Source organism: Blennius ocellaris (genome assembly GCF_963422515.1).
Source record: "Blennius ocellaris genome assembly, chromosome: 12".
Classification (NCBI taxonomy): domain Eukaryota; kingdom Metazoa; phylum Chordata; class Actinopteri; order Blenniiformes; family Blenniidae; genus Blennius; species Blennius ocellaris.
Window position 1 is genome coordinate 10,073,647 of NC_137661.1, and position 19,042 is coordinate 10,092,688.

The 19,042-nt window shown below is 40.2% G+C and overlaps 2 protein-coding genes across 15 annotated transcripts in view; one reads left to right on the top strand and one right to left on the bottom strand.

Moving 5' to 3' along the window:
* Nucleotides 1–19,042, top strand: part of dock7 (dedicator of cytokinesis 7) — a 51,411-nt gene that overhangs the window by 12,446 nt on the left and 19,923 nt on the right. For 9 of the 14 annotated variants that reach the window (XR_013936857.1, XM_080506456.1, XM_080506461.1 and 6 more), the window contains exons 8-24: nucleotides 14–99; nucleotides 203–269; nucleotides 766–915; nucleotides 1,399–1,479; nucleotides 1,653–1,815; nucleotides 2,405–2,547; nucleotides 2,688–2,781; nucleotides 2,895–3,057; nucleotides 11,067–11,184; nucleotides 11,343–11,413; nucleotides 12,969–13,107; nucleotides 13,971–14,072; nucleotides 14,262–14,348; nucleotides 15,442–15,673; nucleotides 16,872–17,036; nucleotides 17,267–17,287; nucleotides 17,578–17,747. Coding sequence is in view for 13 of the 14 variants with exons in the window: in XM_080506456.1 (XP_080362582.1) it covers nucleotides 14–99; nucleotides 203–269; nucleotides 766–915; nucleotides 1,399–1,479; nucleotides 1,653–1,815; nucleotides 2,405–2,547; nucleotides 2,688–2,781; nucleotides 2,895–3,057; nucleotides 11,067–11,184; nucleotides 11,343–11,413; nucleotides 12,969–13,107; nucleotides 13,971–14,072; nucleotides 14,262–14,348; nucleotides 15,442–15,673; nucleotides 16,872–17,036; nucleotides 17,267–17,287; nucleotides 17,578–17,747 (2,052 nt within the window). In the remaining variant the exon portion in view is untranslated. Of the gene's footprint in view, nucleotides 1–13; nucleotides 100–202; nucleotides 270–765; nucleotides 916–1,398; nucleotides 1,480–1,652; nucleotides 1,816–2,404; nucleotides 2,548–2,687; nucleotides 2,782–2,894; nucleotides 3,058–11,066; nucleotides 11,185–11,342; nucleotides 11,414–12,968; nucleotides 13,108–13,970; nucleotides 14,073–14,261; nucleotides 14,349–15,441; nucleotides 15,674–16,871; nucleotides 17,037–17,266; nucleotides 17,288–17,577; nucleotides 17,748–18,777; nucleotides 18,871–19,042 lie in introns of all 14 variants that reach the window. The other 5 variants (XM_080506463.1, XM_080506460.1, XM_080506458.1 and 2 more) reach the window with 2 other exon arrangements.
* angptl3 (angiopoietin-like 3) lies at nucleotides 4,068–8,180 on the bottom strand (the record flags this gene model as incomplete). Its single annotated transcript, XM_080506470.1, has 7 exons — nucleotides 4,068–5,210; nucleotides 5,408–5,680; nucleotides 6,329–6,424; nucleotides 6,606–6,719; nucleotides 6,836–6,947; nucleotides 7,114–7,224; nucleotides 7,653–8,180. The coding sequence occupies 7 exons, from the start codon at nucleotides 8,178–8,180 to the stop codon at nucleotides 5,026–5,028; spliced, it is 1,419 nt and encodes a 472-aa protein (XP_080362596.1). The 3' UTR covers nucleotides 4,068–5,025.

Sequence of the window (19,042 nt, forward strand, 5' to 3'; positions counted from 1 at the left end):
TGTAAATATCCAGGAGGAGCCCATTGAGCGCCATTGTGTGCCTGAAGTACCTAAAGAACACTTTGGCCAAAGGCTACTCGTCAAGTGCTTGTCCTTGAAGTAAGTGGTGAACAACCTCTTCCAGAAAAACAAGCTATGTGGCTCTTTTATTTAACTGCTACTTTCTGCTGACCCGCTGCTTTTTTTTCTCTCCTCCTTGAAGGTTCGAGATCGAAATTGAACCCATATTTGCTAGTTTGGCCTTATATGATGTCAAGGAAAAGAAAAAGGTAAGCTGTTATGCTTTCCTCAGTACCTTTCTCAGCCGTGAGTTGTTGGGTCACTTCTGCAAACCGTTAAAATTGTTGGGAGGCCAAAATGAATGGGATGAGTGGACTATAAAGTTTTATGTTCTGGGCCTGTTATGCTTTTGTGAATGCTGTTAAATCATATACTTGAACTATGTTTCTATCTGAAGAAACCCATGAAAAGCAGCAGCTTTTTCTGCACCCCTATAGTTAACAAACACTAGAGGGTAGCAGTTCTCTGGATATGTTGCATGTATGGCTCCTAACAGGAGCTCCATTATATTATTCAGAGAGGCTCATTCCTCTATATAATGTCTTTGACACCCCATGTGAGGGAACAAAAGTTGTTTTTCAGTTCTGCAGACATTTGTATTGGAATAAATACAGTTTTATATATATTTGGTTTGTGTCACATTATTTTGTATTTCACAAGTGTCAATATATAGTTTCTTACTATCTGTCTAAATGTGTCTCTCAGATATCGGAGAACTTTTTCTTTGACCTAAACTCCGAACAGACGAAAGCCATGTTGCGTCCACACATTCAGACGGCAGCCATCTCCACACTCGCACGCTCCGCCGTCTTCTCTATCACCTACCCCTCCCAGGATGTCTTCCTCGTCATCAAGGTAAAGCAATTACGCAAGAATTCCCTCTGTTGTGTGAAGATATAAAACCAATCACATTTATATGCCTTTATTGTTACATGACTGTGATCATAACATTTTACAAATGGTAGCATAACAAAGTAGCCCGAAGTAGCTTAATGATTGATTTACTCACCAGTAGCAATAAAAACCACTTTGAAATTCATTTCCAGTCATCTATATTTCCTTATTTGTACACAAATGCATTTCACAAGCAATATTTGAATGTCTTTTTTTCTGGATTACTCTAAAAGATAGTGTAAATGGGCTTGAAGAAAGCTGCTGACAGTTCACAATGTCATTTTCATAAATATATAATGTGTTATGCAGATCCTGCTCAAAAATAACATCTGATGTCCTGGATTTTGCAGTCCTCCATTTTTCTGACTACTGGAGCGTCAGGTCTTTGGCCCAGTCGGCCCAGTGTTGAGTATAGTCACTAAAATCGTTGTGCTTTTTTAACAGTTGGAAAAGGTACTGCAGCAAGGTGATATTGGGGAGTGTGCAGAGCCTTATATGGTCTTCAAAGAATCTGATGCTGCCAAGGTATGATCATTGCAAATCAGATCATAGATGACACATAAAACACTTAATACATCACATTACAAGATGAAATGGATGGTGTTTTTTTTTCTAGTTTTAATAGAAAATATATAATTGTGTATTTATTTGAACAAACCACATGTTAAAAAAAATGTGTTTGTTTGTTTGTTTAATAGAATAAGGAGAAACTGGAGAAGCTTCGCAGCCAATCAGAGCAGTTCTGCCAGCGTCTCGGCCGATACCGAATGCCTTTTGCCTGGACCGCCATCCATCTAATGAACATCGTAAACAGTGCCGGCAGTCTTGAGAGAGATACAGAGCTGGAGATGAGCCTCTCGGGTCGGTCTTTCCATTTCACACAAAACCCTAAATTGTGATTGAACTGTGGACATCACAGTACCTACACTCTCCAGTATATCATTATAAAGTCATTTTGGTGAAGAACAGCTTTAATCAACATTTCTGGGTCACAAATGTAAGGGGGTCAGAGATCACAACAGACCAGACAGTCACGCATCAGGCTCATGGACATGTCAATACATTACCGCACTTTAAAGCCTTTCTCTGGAAAAAAAAAAAAAAAAATGGTCAAACAACACAGAGCACGAACAGCAAACTCAAACAAAGAGCAAAACATCCAAAGAAAGAATCCAGTCGTATTGATCCTTGGTGTGTTATTTTAGGTTTAAACCATTGTGTTTGTCTAACCTTTGACCTCACGTACTATCTTTGATGCTGACTGTGCTCATGCTTTGTGTTGGGAAATAGTTCACGATCAAAGAAACTTTGATCGCCAAGTTATATGGGGCAAACATATTGGTCAAAAGTGTTGTCAGAATGAAAAGAAAAACAATGTTTTAAAATAATCATTACTTTTTTTCCCTTTAAATTAATTAATCAATGTACTTGTTTATTGGTCTGTGTGCAGAGAGAAAGGGCTCGTGGTCAGAACGAAGGAACTCAAGCATCATGGGAAGACGTTCCCTTGAAAGGACCACCAGTGGGGATGAGTCATGCAGTTTGACGGGCTTCAGGCCGGCAACTCTCACTATCACCAACTTCTTCAAACAGGTGTGCACACGTGCTCCTGCACGTAGATTCTTTTTTGGCATGTGCTTTATACACTTTCTTCACCGTCTGCTTCTACCATCGGTGGTCATTTTCTTTCACTTTTTAATTTTCTGTTTTTCTTTATTACTGCACATTTTCAGGAGGGGGACAGACTGAGTGATGAGGATTTGTATAAATTCTTGGCTGACATGAGAAGACCTTCATCGGTGCTGAGGAGACTCAGACCCATAACAGGTACAAATATAACTAGAATGAGTTGCTTCATCCTGCTTTTATCATGTTGAGTCATTTGTTGACGTCACTCATTTTCTCTACCCCTTCCTGCACCACGTGGTTATTGTCCACAGCTCAGTTGAAATTGGACATTTCTCCAGCTCCAGAGAACCCCCACTATTGTCTGACCCCAGACCTCCATCAGGTTAAACCTTACCCAGACAGCAGGGTGCGCCCAACCAGAGAGATCCTGGAGTTTCCTGCCAGGGATGTCTATGTGCCAAACACCACATACAGGTACGGATAATCAACCTCTATTAGTTCTCGAGTTGACAGTACATGTGGTCTGAGTACTGATGCAAATTTTAAAATGTATTGCATTCGTGGCTATGCTGTTGTTCAACAAATCTTTAGGCCAACCCTATTTGCTGATACATAGGCACATGTTTAATATGCTGATACATTTACATTAACTTAGTTTCAGCCTACTTCTGCTGTGATGATGCAGGCATCAAATTCTTATCTTTTCAAAGAATTTAACAAAATAAGTATGTACAGTTTGCAGAATATGTCTTATTTACCTATCAAATGAAATTTATTTTGTTGATCACTGAATACAGGAAGCATTTTTTCATCGGCCAGTTATATATGCAGATATCATTTCGAGTCAACTCACTGTGATTTGAATGGCTCTTTAAAGAGTTTGAGCGGATGATATTATGCATCTCTTGTTTCAACCAACTCGTCCTGCTCCCTGTCACTGAGGCTGTCGACTTTCATGTGGAATAGCGAACACACACTCGTAAGGTTTACTCCTGTGTTCCAGGTGTGAATGTTTTGCGATGCTTTCATGTTTCTTACACTGATTGTTTCATGGTTATTTTTATCTGCATTAAGAGGACATTATAATAGACCTACTTATTTCATAGAACATCTTTTTGTACAGCCCCTGACACTTTGGCTGAATGATGTTGAACCGCCAGTATACCGTGCATCTGCTGGTGGATGTAATCTGTGTACTTAATGTACATATTCCACTTGAACAAGACCTATTTTGGTCAAGGTCACTGGGAGAGATAAACATTAGCAAACATGGCTGCTGGAAGGGCCTAAACCAGTCCAGTCTGTAAAAATATTTCTCGTGTGTGTGCGTGGATCTGCAAGCCCTCTCATTGGTAAACAGTTTGACAGGATAGTCATATATTTTATTTTGTTTTTTTTGTATGTTCTCAAAAACAAAATCTTATACTTAGTGGTTTGGACAGATTGATTTATTTTGTTTTCATAAATATAATTTGTTACTGCACAAAGCTACTTGTCATTATGACTGTTAGTATGAGAGCATGAGGCCTGTTTACAATACATTTAGTTACAATGCAATAATGGACAAAAGTCAATATGACTCAATAACTAAAGGAATACGGAGAAAAAAAATACGCTTTTGGTTCACATGACAGCCTAAATCACGTAATAGCTTAAACACAGTTTAAATACTTTACAGAATAGAAAAAAAAAAAAAAAACATCAAGAAAATTATCATCAGTGTGTCACAGCTTTTCGTCACCAATATTTCTTTTTCTGAATTTACCAAACGATGTTGCACCGACTTGCGGTCGTGGTAAATATCAATGAACAAGATCAAATCTATCATGTCAGAAAAGCACTGGTCGATCCACTTTTTCAGGTGTTGGAGAAGCAGTCTTTCCGCAGCCATGATGTAATAATTTACATGCTTTACATAATATCAGTTAGCTGTTTTACCACTTGTTCCTGAAAACATGCAAGACATCGTAACATCACAAAAATAAAATGCACAATGAAATGGCTTGGTGAACATAGATGTCGGATACATTTCAATGACCCTAAAAATGCCTAAGCAGTTCCACGTTTAGGTCTGAAACTCCTCCATCGTCGTCTGTCCTGCTGCAGCTTTGTGACCTTTGTCAGCTGACACTTAATTAGGTTGCTGATGTGGATCAATATATCTGTTTTGTAAGCGATTGCAGCAGTTGCATAACAACAATTCTGCCGTCCCAGCTGAATCAGATCCTATGGGTTAACAACCGACATGCCATGTTGCATCATTGCAATGGTCTTGAATCTACTGACTTGTGACATTTCTGCCGTACGATCTGGAAGGTCCACTGCTGGCCTGGACTCAGGCCGAGGAAAAGCATGTGGTCCTTCTATGGAGATTTTTGGCTGCGCATTACATATTGTCATTGTATGCAGAAAATGCCAGAGGCTTTGTTTGAGCTGTGGGGCCTAGTTGGTGTTGTCGGCAGTCAGGGCTGGTCGTATGGTGATTTTGGTCATCTTCAGGGTATATGTTGATCCTGTGCTTGACCTCAAGTGGATTCCCTTCCTCCTGGCGGAGCGTCCCCGTGCCCTCAACCACAAGTACCTTCCGTTAAGGTTGGTTTCACCGCAAACGTTGAACCACCATCCGCCTGCAAAAAGGGTGACAACGGAAACATGAGTTATCAAAACTTTCAAATCAAAATCACAGTATTAATGACCATTGCTACTCAATGATAAACAATGTTGTTGTATAAATGATCATTTCCAGTCACTCCAATCTCCTTCACTTTTGATGATTGGCATACAGGTCACTGTGTTGAATGTCGAACAAGCAAGAACCCTTCACCTGTGTAATTACGGGGACAATTAGCGCTACGGTGGCTGTCATTGTTCCTGTCTTTTGTGGAGAATCGGATGCCGGTGCTGTTTCCCATGACGTCTGGCAAGTCACCCGACAGGTGGCTGACACGAAGGGTGTAGTCCTTGGAGGGACCTTCCAGAGTGAAACGGTACTCGGCCCAGTGCTTTTCCTCCTTCCAGTCCTCGAGATCCACACGCAGGACGTGAGTTCCCTGCTGAGTGAGGCTGTAGATCTTCTTCAGGCCCAGCCAGAAGTCCTCTGCAGAACACATCAAGTTTGACTAACATGTACATTTTTCAAGTTTTAAAGAAAAAAAGTGAAAACAAAATAAGTTTCCAGTTCAAATAGAATATTTTAATTTAATTCGTAGCATTACGCAGTGCTTGTTCCAATTAGAATATGACTTTGGATGCGGTGCATAAATCAAACTCCCAGGGAAAGACTTTTTTACTAACGAACTAAACAACTATGTAAGGCACAATCACAAAGCAGGCAATAGAAAAAAACCAAAACAGTTGTAACAAAATTTTAAAGCTGCAGTAGCCATTTGTTTTGAAAAGCAGTGTGAACTCATGCATGAACTGCTGTGTGAGCTCCCCCAGACAGGGCGGGAAGCCGGCCAATCTGATTGTGTACTCAGACAATACGAGAAGTCACTTTGCCACTTCTGGGCTGATGAATAACACTCACAATTTTCACTTCTCAGGAAGTTCTTAAACACACCACCACCCTCTGGAGGTTAAGTTAGAGGTTACTATGAACGCTCCTGTCACGGTCAGATTGTAAACAAATATACAGGTGGTCACTCTACTAATGGAAAGCGAGCTGCTTAATTAATTGCGCAAACTAGCAACTGCAGTACAATCCCACATTCAATATTACATGTGAAAAATAATTTCAACTCACTTTCCATATCACCAAATCCTCTCTCATAGTTTTCCCATGGCTGGTCAAACTCTATTGCGCCATCAACTCTGCGCTGGATGACTGTTGAACCTCCATCTGAAGAGGGAAGAAGAGGCACTATTGCATTGATTGACAGTTGCAGAAACCAGACAGAACTTGTTGATTTAATACATGCATATGTGCGAGAGCTTTATCTCAGAAAGTCACGATCTCTAAATGTAGAAATGCTGTTTGGACATTCTTGCTCAGATTTTGTTTTTGCTGAGTCTGCGCCTACCTGAATCCATTTCGCAGTAGACATTGAATGGTTCTGATTGGTTTGGTTTGACGATGAAAATTCCACTGTTGACTTCTCCTTTGTTAAACAGCTCATTGCAATCTGTGGCAAATTCTGAAACACAGTGAAGGAAACGTAAAATCATTCAAATGCTCCGCTCCTTGTGTCGGATGCCTCTTATTGTTTACTCTAATCAATTTGTATGCTTAGTGCAAAGCTGAAACAATTACCGATTGTGTCTAGTCCAGTTAAGTTTCCAGTCAGATATTCAAACATATCAGGAGCCGCAGGGTCTGAATTCTCTGGCTTATCAACCGTGTCCTGAAAGGTGTCGTAACTGAGCTGCAAGAGGATGCAAACAGACCTTTGAGGTTAAATAAAGTTGTGAACGTTTAAAAAAAAAAAAAAAAAATCCACTCTGCATGCTAAAGGAACACTACTCAGATAATTAAAAGCCCATCAATATTCTCAATATTTTAAAAGGATGAATTTTAAATGGAAAAGCTACCTTTTCCTCCAGATTTTTGATCTTGATTTTCTGGTGGTCAAGCTGGTCGTGCTGCTCATTCACTGCTTTCAGGAGGCTGGTGATCGTTTTCTCCTGAGCTTCTATCACGTCCTGTAAAATACCCAACAAAAACAGTTTTCATGCATCATGCTTGTAAATATGTTTTTTGTTTTTTTGCATCATTGTAAAGAGCACCTGGGATAAGTCTGTATTTGACAGTACAGTGTGTGTGTATGATAGTTTCACACATTCAATAATCAATAATGATCAATAATCACTGTGGATTGTGGATCATAATCCTATGACGATAAATGCCACAGTTGTCTTGGACTCATTGCTTTTTCTTCACATATATGGACTCTTTATTGATAGTTGAGTTCATTGAATGTACTTCAGCACAAAACTCAGTTACAGGGAAACTTTTTCTTGCAACCATGTCTTGACGATACGCTTTTCTTTCAATCAATGCATTTTCATTATCTGATGTGCTTAATGTGTATAATTGTGAGGAACTGCTACACAGAGTTGAGCCTGCTCACCTTGAGTGTTGTTATTTCACCGAGCTGCTCAGCCGGGATCACGCTCTGCGACAGACCCTTCAGCCTGTCCTCCAGACTCCCCACCTTGCTCAGCAGCTGGGTTCGCTCCTGCAGGATGCTGTTGATCTTTGAGTTGATTTCCAGCGACAAGTTCTTGATCTCCTCATTGTTTGCCTTCAAGAAGTTGGTGGTCTTCTTGAGCTCTTCCTCTTCCTCCTTAATCTCCGACGTGACCACGGAGAGCTGGTAAAAAGAGCGGTCGAAAATGTTGAGCTTTTGCAAGATGTCGTTGATCTGGGCTTTGGTCTTGTGGACAAACTCCCGTAAACTCTGTCCTAACTGGAGGAGGCCGTTCGCGAGCAGGCGAACGTCGTCGAGCATTGCAAAGCGAGACTTTGCTTCGGTTGGACTCGGCGCTGTGGAGAAACTCGGGAAAGGCAGAGTGGGATAGTCTTGTCTGCTTGAGGTTTCCAGACAAAGAGCAGCAGTGAAACTAACAAGCATCACCAACAGGCTAAGGAGCTTCATTATGGTTTTCCTTCCCCGTCCCAAACTGTGGAGTATTTTCTGGTGTGTGGTATTTCTCCTCTCCTCCTTAACTCCTCTCTCTCCTTCCTTGCTGCCGAGGTGATATGAGCAGCAGGCTGCCGTGTGCTATATAACTGCCCTCGCAGTAGAGGAGGGGGGATTAGCTGATCATTAAACCCTACTGTTTTTAGGTTTGTACCCCACCTCCTCCCAAATCCCCCTCAGGCCCTCCCTCTCTCGAACAAACAAATCACAGCAGTGAGCAAATGACATATAGAACCCCCCTCCCCCTCCCTCTACTAGCCATTTAACCCCAATCCCCTCTATGTACAACACCCTACTCTACCCAGCCCTGCTCTCCATCTGTGTAGCCGCACTTTAGCTGATCAGCAGAAAGTCAACAATGGCCATCGCTGTTTTTGATGGATCGTCAGTCTGATCAATCTCAAACCTTACAACGCTCCGCACACTTTGCTCTGATTGATAACGCTGTGTGTAATTAATGCTCCCAGGTTTGATTTAGTATCATGCTGAATCAGCTCAACACCACACTCTCTCTCCACCCCCTTCTCTCGTGTGGTGTGTATGGATGGGAGCGGCCCTGTCATCGGTGCCGGGGTTGAGCTTCAGGCCATGAATGATGTTGTGGAGTTTGGACAGTGTGTACTCATCATTGTGGTTTTATTGCTCAGTCTTGACATTTTTTTTTTTTGAAGTTTGTCATGATGTGGGAGATATTTTTAATGCCTCTGGACATGAGATGGGGTATATATAATTTACTGTGTGGTTTACTGATAAGCTGCCAGCTTCTAAATAATTATTCTCTGCTATTATAAAAAAAAAAAACAATTTTATGGGAAATTCTCAGTAAGATGTTTCTGGCAGTTTTGAAATGTTGTAGATTAATGCTCACCTTCTACCAGGGATTGGGACTAATCAGGGAATTGACTGTGTAATATTTAATTAGAATATAAATATTATAGCTTTGGCATGCCAAACTCAGCACTTCTGCGTTTGATGAATAAGGTCTATAGCTGTTTGAAACTGACTGTAATTTTAAAATGTGTGTAGTTTTGTTCATAAACACTGTTTAATACTAATCAAAAATAAGTTAGTAGTATTTGTTGGCTTTGAGGTCAGTTTTCAGTTTATTTGTATGCCAGAAATAAAGGTTGGGGGCTTTGTTGCAAAACCATTTGACATTGCAACAAGTATATTTTGCTCATTGCACCATAATACACCTCTGTAATGAAGTCTGTCATGAAGAAGGGTACTTTTCCATTGTAACCGAGCAGAAAGAGAGGATTATAGGCTGAAAAGAATTGCCCCTCAACTGAGTAAATGCGAAGAATTTACTTTATCAGCAAAGAAGCTGGCAACAGTTTTCACAAATCACCATCCTTCATTCCAGCACAGTGGTTAGTACTGTGGTTTAACGGCAAGAAGTTTATGTTTGAAGCTAAATTGGACTAGACTGTGTGTCTGGAGCTGACATTGTCTGCCAAGTTCGGTTTTGCTGATTAAAAATACAAACGCGACGCTGAGCTACCTCTCCAATCAGTTTAGAATCCTTTCAAGAATCCCATGTTGATAAACCGGTTTGCCTTGTGGGGGATTGGAAGCGGGGGTTGCATAGAAGTCTGATAGATAATCTTCCTGACATCTGCTTCACAGACACTCACCAGCTTAAGAAAATACTTGGTCCCCTTCAGGCAAAGAGTAAAATAGTGTTAAATGAAAACTTCCGAATCTAAATTTAGTAACGGAACAAAAACAAATATATTCTTCTGGGTCTTCTGTACGTTTGGTTGCTTTTTGTTGGTGCTTTTGTGTGTGAATGTGAAGAAATTGATGCTTATAGCTGCATCTCTATTAAAAAGCACTTTAGGCGAAACAAGGACTTTACTTTGATCCATGTGCAGATCAATTTGATTTGTCCACAATAAAAAACGTTAAATAAAATATTTGTTAATGAGCATCTTACAAAATCTTGAAGAAATTAATTTCATTGATATGACCTCTGATATTCTGGAAAAATACACTATAAATTAAATTTTTGTATTATAATCTATATTTTTGCCATTTTTATTATGTCCAGCTTTTTCAACTCTTATTTCATTCCGCGGAGATTTGAATACTTGTACTGCTTAGTTAGTGTTTATCATGCAAGTGTAGTGGGGAACTCTGGAGTTTTTAGAGCAAGTGTTGGGTGGGTACTGATTAACTTCCACTGAATCTGACGAGAGGAGCCGATCAATCGCCCGTACCGTATATGGTTAAAGTCATTCTCGGGTCTATTTCAGTTCAAGTTCAGCGGCCCACTTCAAAGCAGCATGCCCTGTTGTAAGGACGTGCTGGACGGAGGCTACTGGAGAATAAAATTAGTAAGATTGAAACCATCACCGATTCCCACACTTCCATGTCTGTTGTGGTTCCAGCTGTGGTCCCCGTGGAGCTGTCCCCCACGTCACTGCGGTTTGCCAGCTGATCCTCAGGTTATTTTATACATCTGCTCAGAGACCACCTCATGCTTCTCAATGTTTTTGGAGAAAGAGCAGAAAAATGACCCTTTGATCAGTCCGGCCATCCATCTTCTTTACTGCTTGATCCCCGCTCAGGGTCGCGCTGTGCTGGAGCCGGTTCCATCTAACTTTAGGCGAGGGCAGCGTAATGCCCGTCAATCAGGGCAAACGCAGAGAGATGACAGCCACACACACACACATTTTGAAAAAGAAACGTGGTCGTAAGAAATTGTTGTCATGCTTGGGATCTTTGTCTGTGGTGCAAGTTTTTGTATCTTGTCATGCATTTTTGCTCCAGCCCAACATAATTTCATATGCGTGTTCTCTCTTTTTCTGTGTCTGCACATATATGTGTGGTTTCCAGGAATCTGCTGTACGTGAACCCTCAGAGTCTTAACTTCGCCAACCGGCAAGGCTCAGCCCGTAACATCACAGTGAAAGTGCAATTTATGAATGGGGAAGATCCAAACAACGCAATGCCGGTACGCCGTTTTGAAAGACTCAGTGTTTGTTTTGGAACTAAATTTCAGTCTCGTTAACAGCACAATGTTTCATGTCGTGATATGCTGAAGACACATTTCCCTGGTGGCTGTGCAATTGTCTGAAGATGTCCGTTATGTTACTGCTCTTTATATTTCAGGTGATATTTGGGAAGTCAAGCTGTGCAGATTTCGCCAAGGAGGCCTACACTGCAGTGGTGTACCATAACCGGTAAGTGTGTTGATGCTGACGTAATATGTAATATGTGCTGTACAGTAGTGGCTTTCTAATGTCTTTCCTGTGAGGTTTGTTTTTTGTTTTTTGTTTTTTTTAAAGGGCCATATTTGAGAGAAACAATCAAGCATTGTGCCATTTCTGTGTGATTTGTCAACTTTATGAATAGAATTACTCCTATTCGAGTTGCTTCTATGATCGTAACGTTGTCTAACAAAGCTTCAGAGATATTTTTTCCATTTATAATAAGTGACAAAACATGCAAATCAACCAAGTAGTAGCCTGTCAGAAAGAAAAATAACACAGAAAATACAGCAACTTACAATTATAGGTCAACATCAGCCACTCTTGTACTTCTTCTGCTCTACATTTTATTTCATATGTTAAGGAATAAACTGAGTCAACTTATTAGATGATGTCAAGTGATATCCTTGGAATAAATTCTTCCATTTCTAAGGGGGGGGGTCTGTTTTATCACCACTATTAGGTGCTCTTTATGACGTCCATCAGTTTGTCATTTGTCTCCCAGGGATCACGCCCTTTTCACTAAAATGTATCGTCCCATAAATAATGCAGTGAAGAACACAATTGTGCAAAAGAAGCAGTAGAAATGCTAAGAGTTAACGGTCAACACAATCTCCGTTTCACTCGGCAAGAGAAGAACATTTTCTTCGGACAAAGCATCGAAAGTAACCTTGTTAGAACTGAATGACAAACTGGTTTTAAAGATACTTTTTGAAATTCTTGAAGTTTTCCACCTTTGTACTTGCATTGGATTTTTGGTCCTGTCTTGCCAAACACACATTATCTTTTCCACAGTGATAGAAGTTCAATTTCCTTCTCTGGAGGCACAATGCTTTTTCCCATGAGAAATGAAAGCCCTTTCTGCTTTTTTTATGTTCTTCTGGTCACTCTGGTCCTTTTAGGCAATCCTTGTGGATTTGTTGAAGAGGAGCTGTAATTGTGTTTTGTTTGTTTCTGTGTACTGGTGTACAGAGAAAGCTTCCTCCCATGGGAACTGAAAGAATTTAGCTGAAGGGAACCATTATGTGTTATGTAATTCCTCTCTTTTTAGATCACAGAACTTCGGGCTTGTCACATTATGTCCCAAGTTATAAATGGTCAGATGAAAATAAATGAGTGCAGAGGAGAAGTCTGCAGATAGCATATAAGTCTGTGAAGTGCATTTATTATAGCACCAGCATTAACATTTCTATTAAGTTGTATATGTTCAAACGTATAGAAGTCGTCTGTTGAAGTGGTTGGAAATCTTGGATATTTAGGATTGATTCAACAATAAAGAGCCACTGACAGCAGAACAGGCAGTATTTTGAAAAAAGAAACTGCAAACTCACTCTCTAAACTGATTTGAAATATTAATTACATATTTGTTGATGACTAACATTATGTTGAGATTTCTGTTCCAAGTGTATGATAACAGCAGTATTTCAAATGAAATGACACTGACGTGTTTTGCTGCACGACTGACTTGGCCTATTGGGATGTTTGTAACATTCTTCTTTTTTTTTTTTATTGTCATTCACTGTCACAGATCTCCTGACTTTCATGATGAGGTCAAGATCAAGTTGCCTGCGTCTTTGTCAGACCACCACCACATACTTTTCACCTTTTACCACGTCAGCTGCCAGCAGAAGCAGAACACACCACTGGAGACCCCGGTGGGCTACACGGTACGTCAAGCTCTTAACGCGCAACGTTTTTTCTGTGCTTCATGTTGGCGCTCTACCGTGTGGACTGCCAGACAATTATTTAACACGTACATTTTGGAAGATGTTGCCAAATTAAATTCAAACATTTTCTGTGGCCACATTATCTAACTTACGGTTGAGCCTGATACAGTAGAGTACACCCTGAACAATTCTACACTTCAAAAAAAGTGTTTGGATTGTTGGAGGAAGTTGAGATACCTTTTGAAAAACGCCACAATCAGAGTGAGAATGTATAAACTACACGGTCTGAAACTCTGCTTTTGCTCGGTTAGTGTGCGCCGGCGTATGTCTTTATATTCAGATCCAGATTCAGATTCAGATTGGCTTTATTAATCCCTTGGGATGACTCCCTCGGGGAAATTCAAGTTCCAGCAGCTTTTTACAGGACAGGAGCAGCACACAGAGAGCAAAGAATAAAGAATAAATAAAATAGGATAAGTCTAAAAAAAATAATTATTATTATTATGTGCAATATTATATAGACTCTTCACTAACCTTTACTAAATAGAAATAGCAAAAAAGAATAAAAACGTTGAATAAAAAATAGAAGTGTAAAGTACACACAAGGGTAAATACAATATTTACCTAAATGTCTTTGCATTATTAAATTTTAAATATGCTAATCAACACAAATGGGACTTTAAAGTTCCAATTAGTGTTAATATTTTAACTCTAGTCTTTTTCTTTTTTTTTCTTTTTACTGGACTCCCACTTAAGAATGGGAGACTTTTGTTTTTTTGTTTTTTTTAATTAAAGGAAAAAAAGTTCCATGTTAATAATTTTGGTCTCTGTTGCCTTTTTTTTTGTGTATTTCCTATCTCTAGTGGATCCCCATGCTGCAGAACGGGCGTCTGCGCACAGGTCACTTCTGCCTGCCGGTGTCTCTTGAAAAGCCTCCGCAGTCCTACTCCGTTCTCTCCCCGGACGTAAGGCAATTCTGCACTTTCAAGGCATAAATGATCACAATGCAGATCAAAACAGATGTGTGGTTTAGGAGTCGTTAAAAGGAACAATTGTAGCAGTTGCCTATCACTTCAAGTAATGTTTGAATTCATCAGCTTGAACTAGTGTACCTCAGCAAACCCGAGATTTACGCAACTATTATTGTACTTTAGGTTCCTCTTCCTGGAATGAAGTGGGTGGACAACCATCGAGGAGTGTTCAATGTGGAAGTGGTGACTGTTTCAACGATCCATACGCAGGTATTTGTCACAGGTTCCTAAGAAGTTACAAGAAGTCCATTCACATTTAGCCAAATTTAACCTTTAGACAAATCAACTAAAGACACAAGCTATTTGAATACGTTTTCAAGTTGTTTTTTATTTTTTGGGGGGGGCGGGGGGTAATTTTGTTTATGACTTCCCAATGGCTACCGTGGTGAATGTGAAGACTTGAGACATGGTTATGAGGCAACATGGTTAGACACATATATACAAATATCCATAAATTCCAAGCTATTCCACAGTAGAAAAAGTTTTCCTCGCTGCAGAAGTCAATGAGCAGGTGTAGCCTATGTGATAACTTCATTTCAAATAATAGCCTATTTTTTGTTTATTTTCATCTGTCCTAATGTTATTATCCAATTATATATTATAATATTCTATAAACACTATATTAGAAATAACTTAATTCACAATAACCCCCCAGTTTTATTGTAATTACGGTTTCAATAGAATTGTTTTTAGGAGCGTTAGCCGAGTAAAGTTCGGCTCGGTGGAAAACCGCCACATGGTGGTTGCACGTTTAGATAATAATTCCTTCCCTGCAGCAGTTCATTAGTAGATGACTCTTATATTGCCAGTAATTTACTGTGGTCTACTCCATCTCTGTGTCGACTGTAGTGTGAAGGGCTTGGCTGTGGTTCGTAGAAGCAGAACTGGGCCTATTGTGCCCATAAATCACTGCTCCTGGCACAGATTAGACTTGCTGGATTCTACTACGTTCTTGTAGTAATGCTCGTTTTTGAGGTTTTTACTCGAGCGAGCCAGCTTACCAGGTTTGAGACGAGTACAAACGAGTCGACCCTCGCTCTCTTTAGTCCGCTGCATTCCTGCCCCCTTCTCATCCTCCCGCAGCTCTAACTTTACCACTAATGTGTTTTCTTAAGCTCAGTTACTTCCTTTCGCTCTGTTTTCTCTCCATCTGTCTTTGTCATGACCACGCCCCCTCCCCCTCCTCTCATCTGTTCTTTTACCATAGGCCTCCTTGTAAATACCTTTTTTTTTGCATTGTGTTGCCAACGTTCGTTTTCGCCAAATTGTTTTTCACACTATTTTTCTAACTCTCCATCCACAGGACCAATACCTGGATAAGTTCTTCGCCTTGGTCCATGCTTTGGATGAGCACATGTTCCCAGTCAGGATAGGAGACATGCGCATTATGGAGAACAACCTCGAGACTGAGCTCAAGTCCAGCATCGCAGCGCTCAACTCTTCCCAGTTAGAGCCAGTGGTTCGATTCCTTCACCTTCTCCTGGATAAGTTGGTGCTGCTCGTAGTTCGGCCCCCCGTCATTGCTGGCCAGATTGGTACGAAAGGCAAAAGTTAACGACATTACTAACATGTTGGTATAGCAATTTATCATCAAGTATCATCAAATTTTGTTCTTTTTTTTTTTTTCTATGAATGTGACTGTGCACACCGCCCATTTCACTCTGTGGGGTCTAATAGCTTAGAATATGCTACACTTTTGGGGTTTAACCAAGATTGTATGAGCTGAAATACTGAATCCAATATCTTTCTTCTTAACACTTCTTCGGATATTAACATGAAATTTGCTTTTGGCTGAAGTTAGTTTGGTTAACTGTCAGAACTTCACTAGAATACTGCTGCTCCCAGAGCAGTTGAACATATATAGTATAGGATTTCTTATTCTCTTTACTGAAGGATTTTGTTATTCGAGCCATGGAATAGACTGTCCTTTACTTCATTCAGTAAATATATCATTATTTTATTATTCATTCCATTATAGACCTCCATACTGAGCTCTAAAGCCCAATATTTTCTTTTCCTTTTGAATAATGCATTCTAATTTCTTCTTTTGGATTTTTCAAATATATGAATTAATAAACATCAAAATGTTTTTTTTGTGGAGATGGTTATTTCCAATCATCAGGGAATGGTCAACTTGAAACCTCTTGCTTGTTATCTAAACAAAAGGATTATTCCCTGTCATGTGTTTTTTCAAATGGTCTTCTCTGAAAAAGTTCATTTTAGTGATCAGACAAAGTTATGAAATATGTGTTTAGAATTTTTTTAATTTACATTGCTTTTCACAAGTTTTTTTTTTCTTTCCCTAATGAATGAGAAAAACAAAACATGTAGAATAAATTATTCTGCATTTCATAATGGTTTTTGGAGGAATTCAATTTCCTTTTTGTTTCATTAATATAACATTACTGCAGCCTACACCTTGCAATAGACCAGGTTGTCCTGAAAAACCTGGCCTGCTACTTCATCGTACTTGAAGAGTTTTAGGGTGGGGGAGGGTTACCCTGAAAGATCAAGTGGACAAAAAGAAAGAAATGGCTTTGACACTTAACAGCTAATTGGGGAGTTGAATACTCAGTTTGTATAGTTAATTTTAGGTGTATTATTTTCTGCAGCGTACTTCACATACATATATTTTTTTTACTGGAACTTAAAACATGACTGTCGATGAATTTCTTTGTGGAAAAGAAAACTAATTGTAATCTCCACAAATAACATAGTTGTTTTTGTGTTTAGTGAATCTGGGTCAGGCGTCCTTTGAGGTCATGGCATCCATCGTGAATCGGCTTCACAAGTATCTTGACACAAGCCAGGACATGCACGGTCGCAACAGCCTGCTGTCGTCGTACGTCCACTACGTCTTCCGCTTGCCCAGCACTGACCCCAACGCGCCATCTCCAGGTACTGCCCCGGTCAATACACCCAATCTCCAAGTGCCTTCTCACATATTCCTTATCTGCTCTTTTGTGTTTTGTTTTTGAGTTTATCTTTCATCCAACTCCCAACTCACCTTCTCCTGGTGACTTTAGCTAAACTCATTGCCACAGTTTTTCTCCTTCTATTTCTTTTTATCTTGTGAATTATTTTTTTTTCTCCCTACATCCATTTTGTCTTCTGCCTGCCCAACACAGACACCAAGTCATCCCTAACAGGTAGATATGGTCCACTAATGTACATCTTGAACTGTGTGCAACTGTCATAGCCTCTCTCTCTCAAAAAAAAGGTGTTTTTGTTTGTTTAAGTCATATTTGATCTGCTCTCCAGTTGGTATCTAATCTTAACAGACTGATAAACGTGATTTTTGTATTTGCTAATCGAACAAGTGCTGCCAAAAGATAAATCGCTTGTCTAACGTGACTGTAAACACTGTAGTAGAAACACATTAACGTATTGTGGGTCCAGCAACACAATCACATTTCCCACGTTTTGTGTGTTGTCTCAGGTCCCGGAGGTTTGGGGGGTTCGGTTCACTATGCCACCATGGCTCGGTCAGCTGTTCGACCAGCCAGCCTCAATCTCAACCGCTCCCGTAGCCTTAGCAACAGCAACCCTGACATCTCTGGTACTCCCACCTCCCCCGACGATGAGGTGCGCTCCATCATTGGCAGCAAGGTAAGGTCAGAGGAGTTTTCGGTTATTATGATCCAGACGAGTTTGTGCTTTAGCTTCAAGCAGAACTCACAATGTTCCATGTGGCCAAAATTAGTACAAGTAAAGTTTCCCTGTTGAACTTTGGATCTTTTATGTCTCACAGGTGGTTTTCGATGTATTTAGACTTGCACTAAACCTGTTCAGTATTTCTTAACCCACCAAAAGATAGAGGCCTCCATGTGCCCAGTGACCCAGGGGCCTTTTTTTATCAACATGTAAACTGTATAGCCAATGCGTAAACATACGCTTGGACATCTTATCTCCCTAACCGCCGTAACACCAACCCGTCACACGCCCACCCACAGAGACGCACGCACCAACAATACTGAGTGTGCAAGTTGTGGGAAAAAAATATATATATATATACGTCACTTTTAGTTTAAAGTCAAATCAGTAAGGCAGATGCTATCAGGAAGATACAACAGTGTGTTGTTTAAACAGTCGTATATCTTTTTAGAGGCATTAACAGTGGAAAAAAAACTTTATTGGCTCTTTTTTTTTTGGTTTTATTTCTTTTGATTTATTTGTTGTCATGTATTTTGTCTTGTATAATTTGTTTTTCCCACGTCAGACATTTTTAATTAACCCTTAAAGCACTGAGTGAATGATGCAATGTGACTTTCTTAATGGTCATGTTCTACCTTTAACCGTGGTATGATGGATGCAGCCCCCTTTTTTGAGGAATGTACCCTTTGCTACCGCTACTGAACCTAATCTTTCTACCTTTGTCAGTGAGGGAGGGGAAGTTATATTTAGCGATCGGTAAGGGGAGGGGAGAGAGAGCATCTTTGTGCTTGGTCCTTTGTGGTGATTTCTCCTTTATTATTAATTTGAAAGCTAACCTTTTTGGGCACATTCGCATCTACCAGCAGTCCTGACCTTTGAACCTCTTTAACTTGTCATTGTTCCTTCCCTCCTCCTTCCCCCGTGCTGCTCGCTTGTTCCCTTGCCTTCCTGCCTGCCTTGTGTCCTTTGACCTCGGCATCCCTAGGGCTTAGACCGCTCCAACTCGTGGGTGCACACCATGGGCTGTAAGAGTGCCCCCTGGGGATCCAGCCCTGGTTCCGCTCCAGAAACCATGCAGGTGGTTTTATGAATGCCCCGTCCTCCACTTTGCCTCACTGCAAAAACAACCTTCTTCACATTGAAGGGATACTATGATATTTGGAGTTTTGGTTTATTTGTGTGCTTTCGAGTCAAAGATAAAAAAAGATGATTTGTAGGAATTTCTTTTCCTTAATCGTTTGATTTAATGT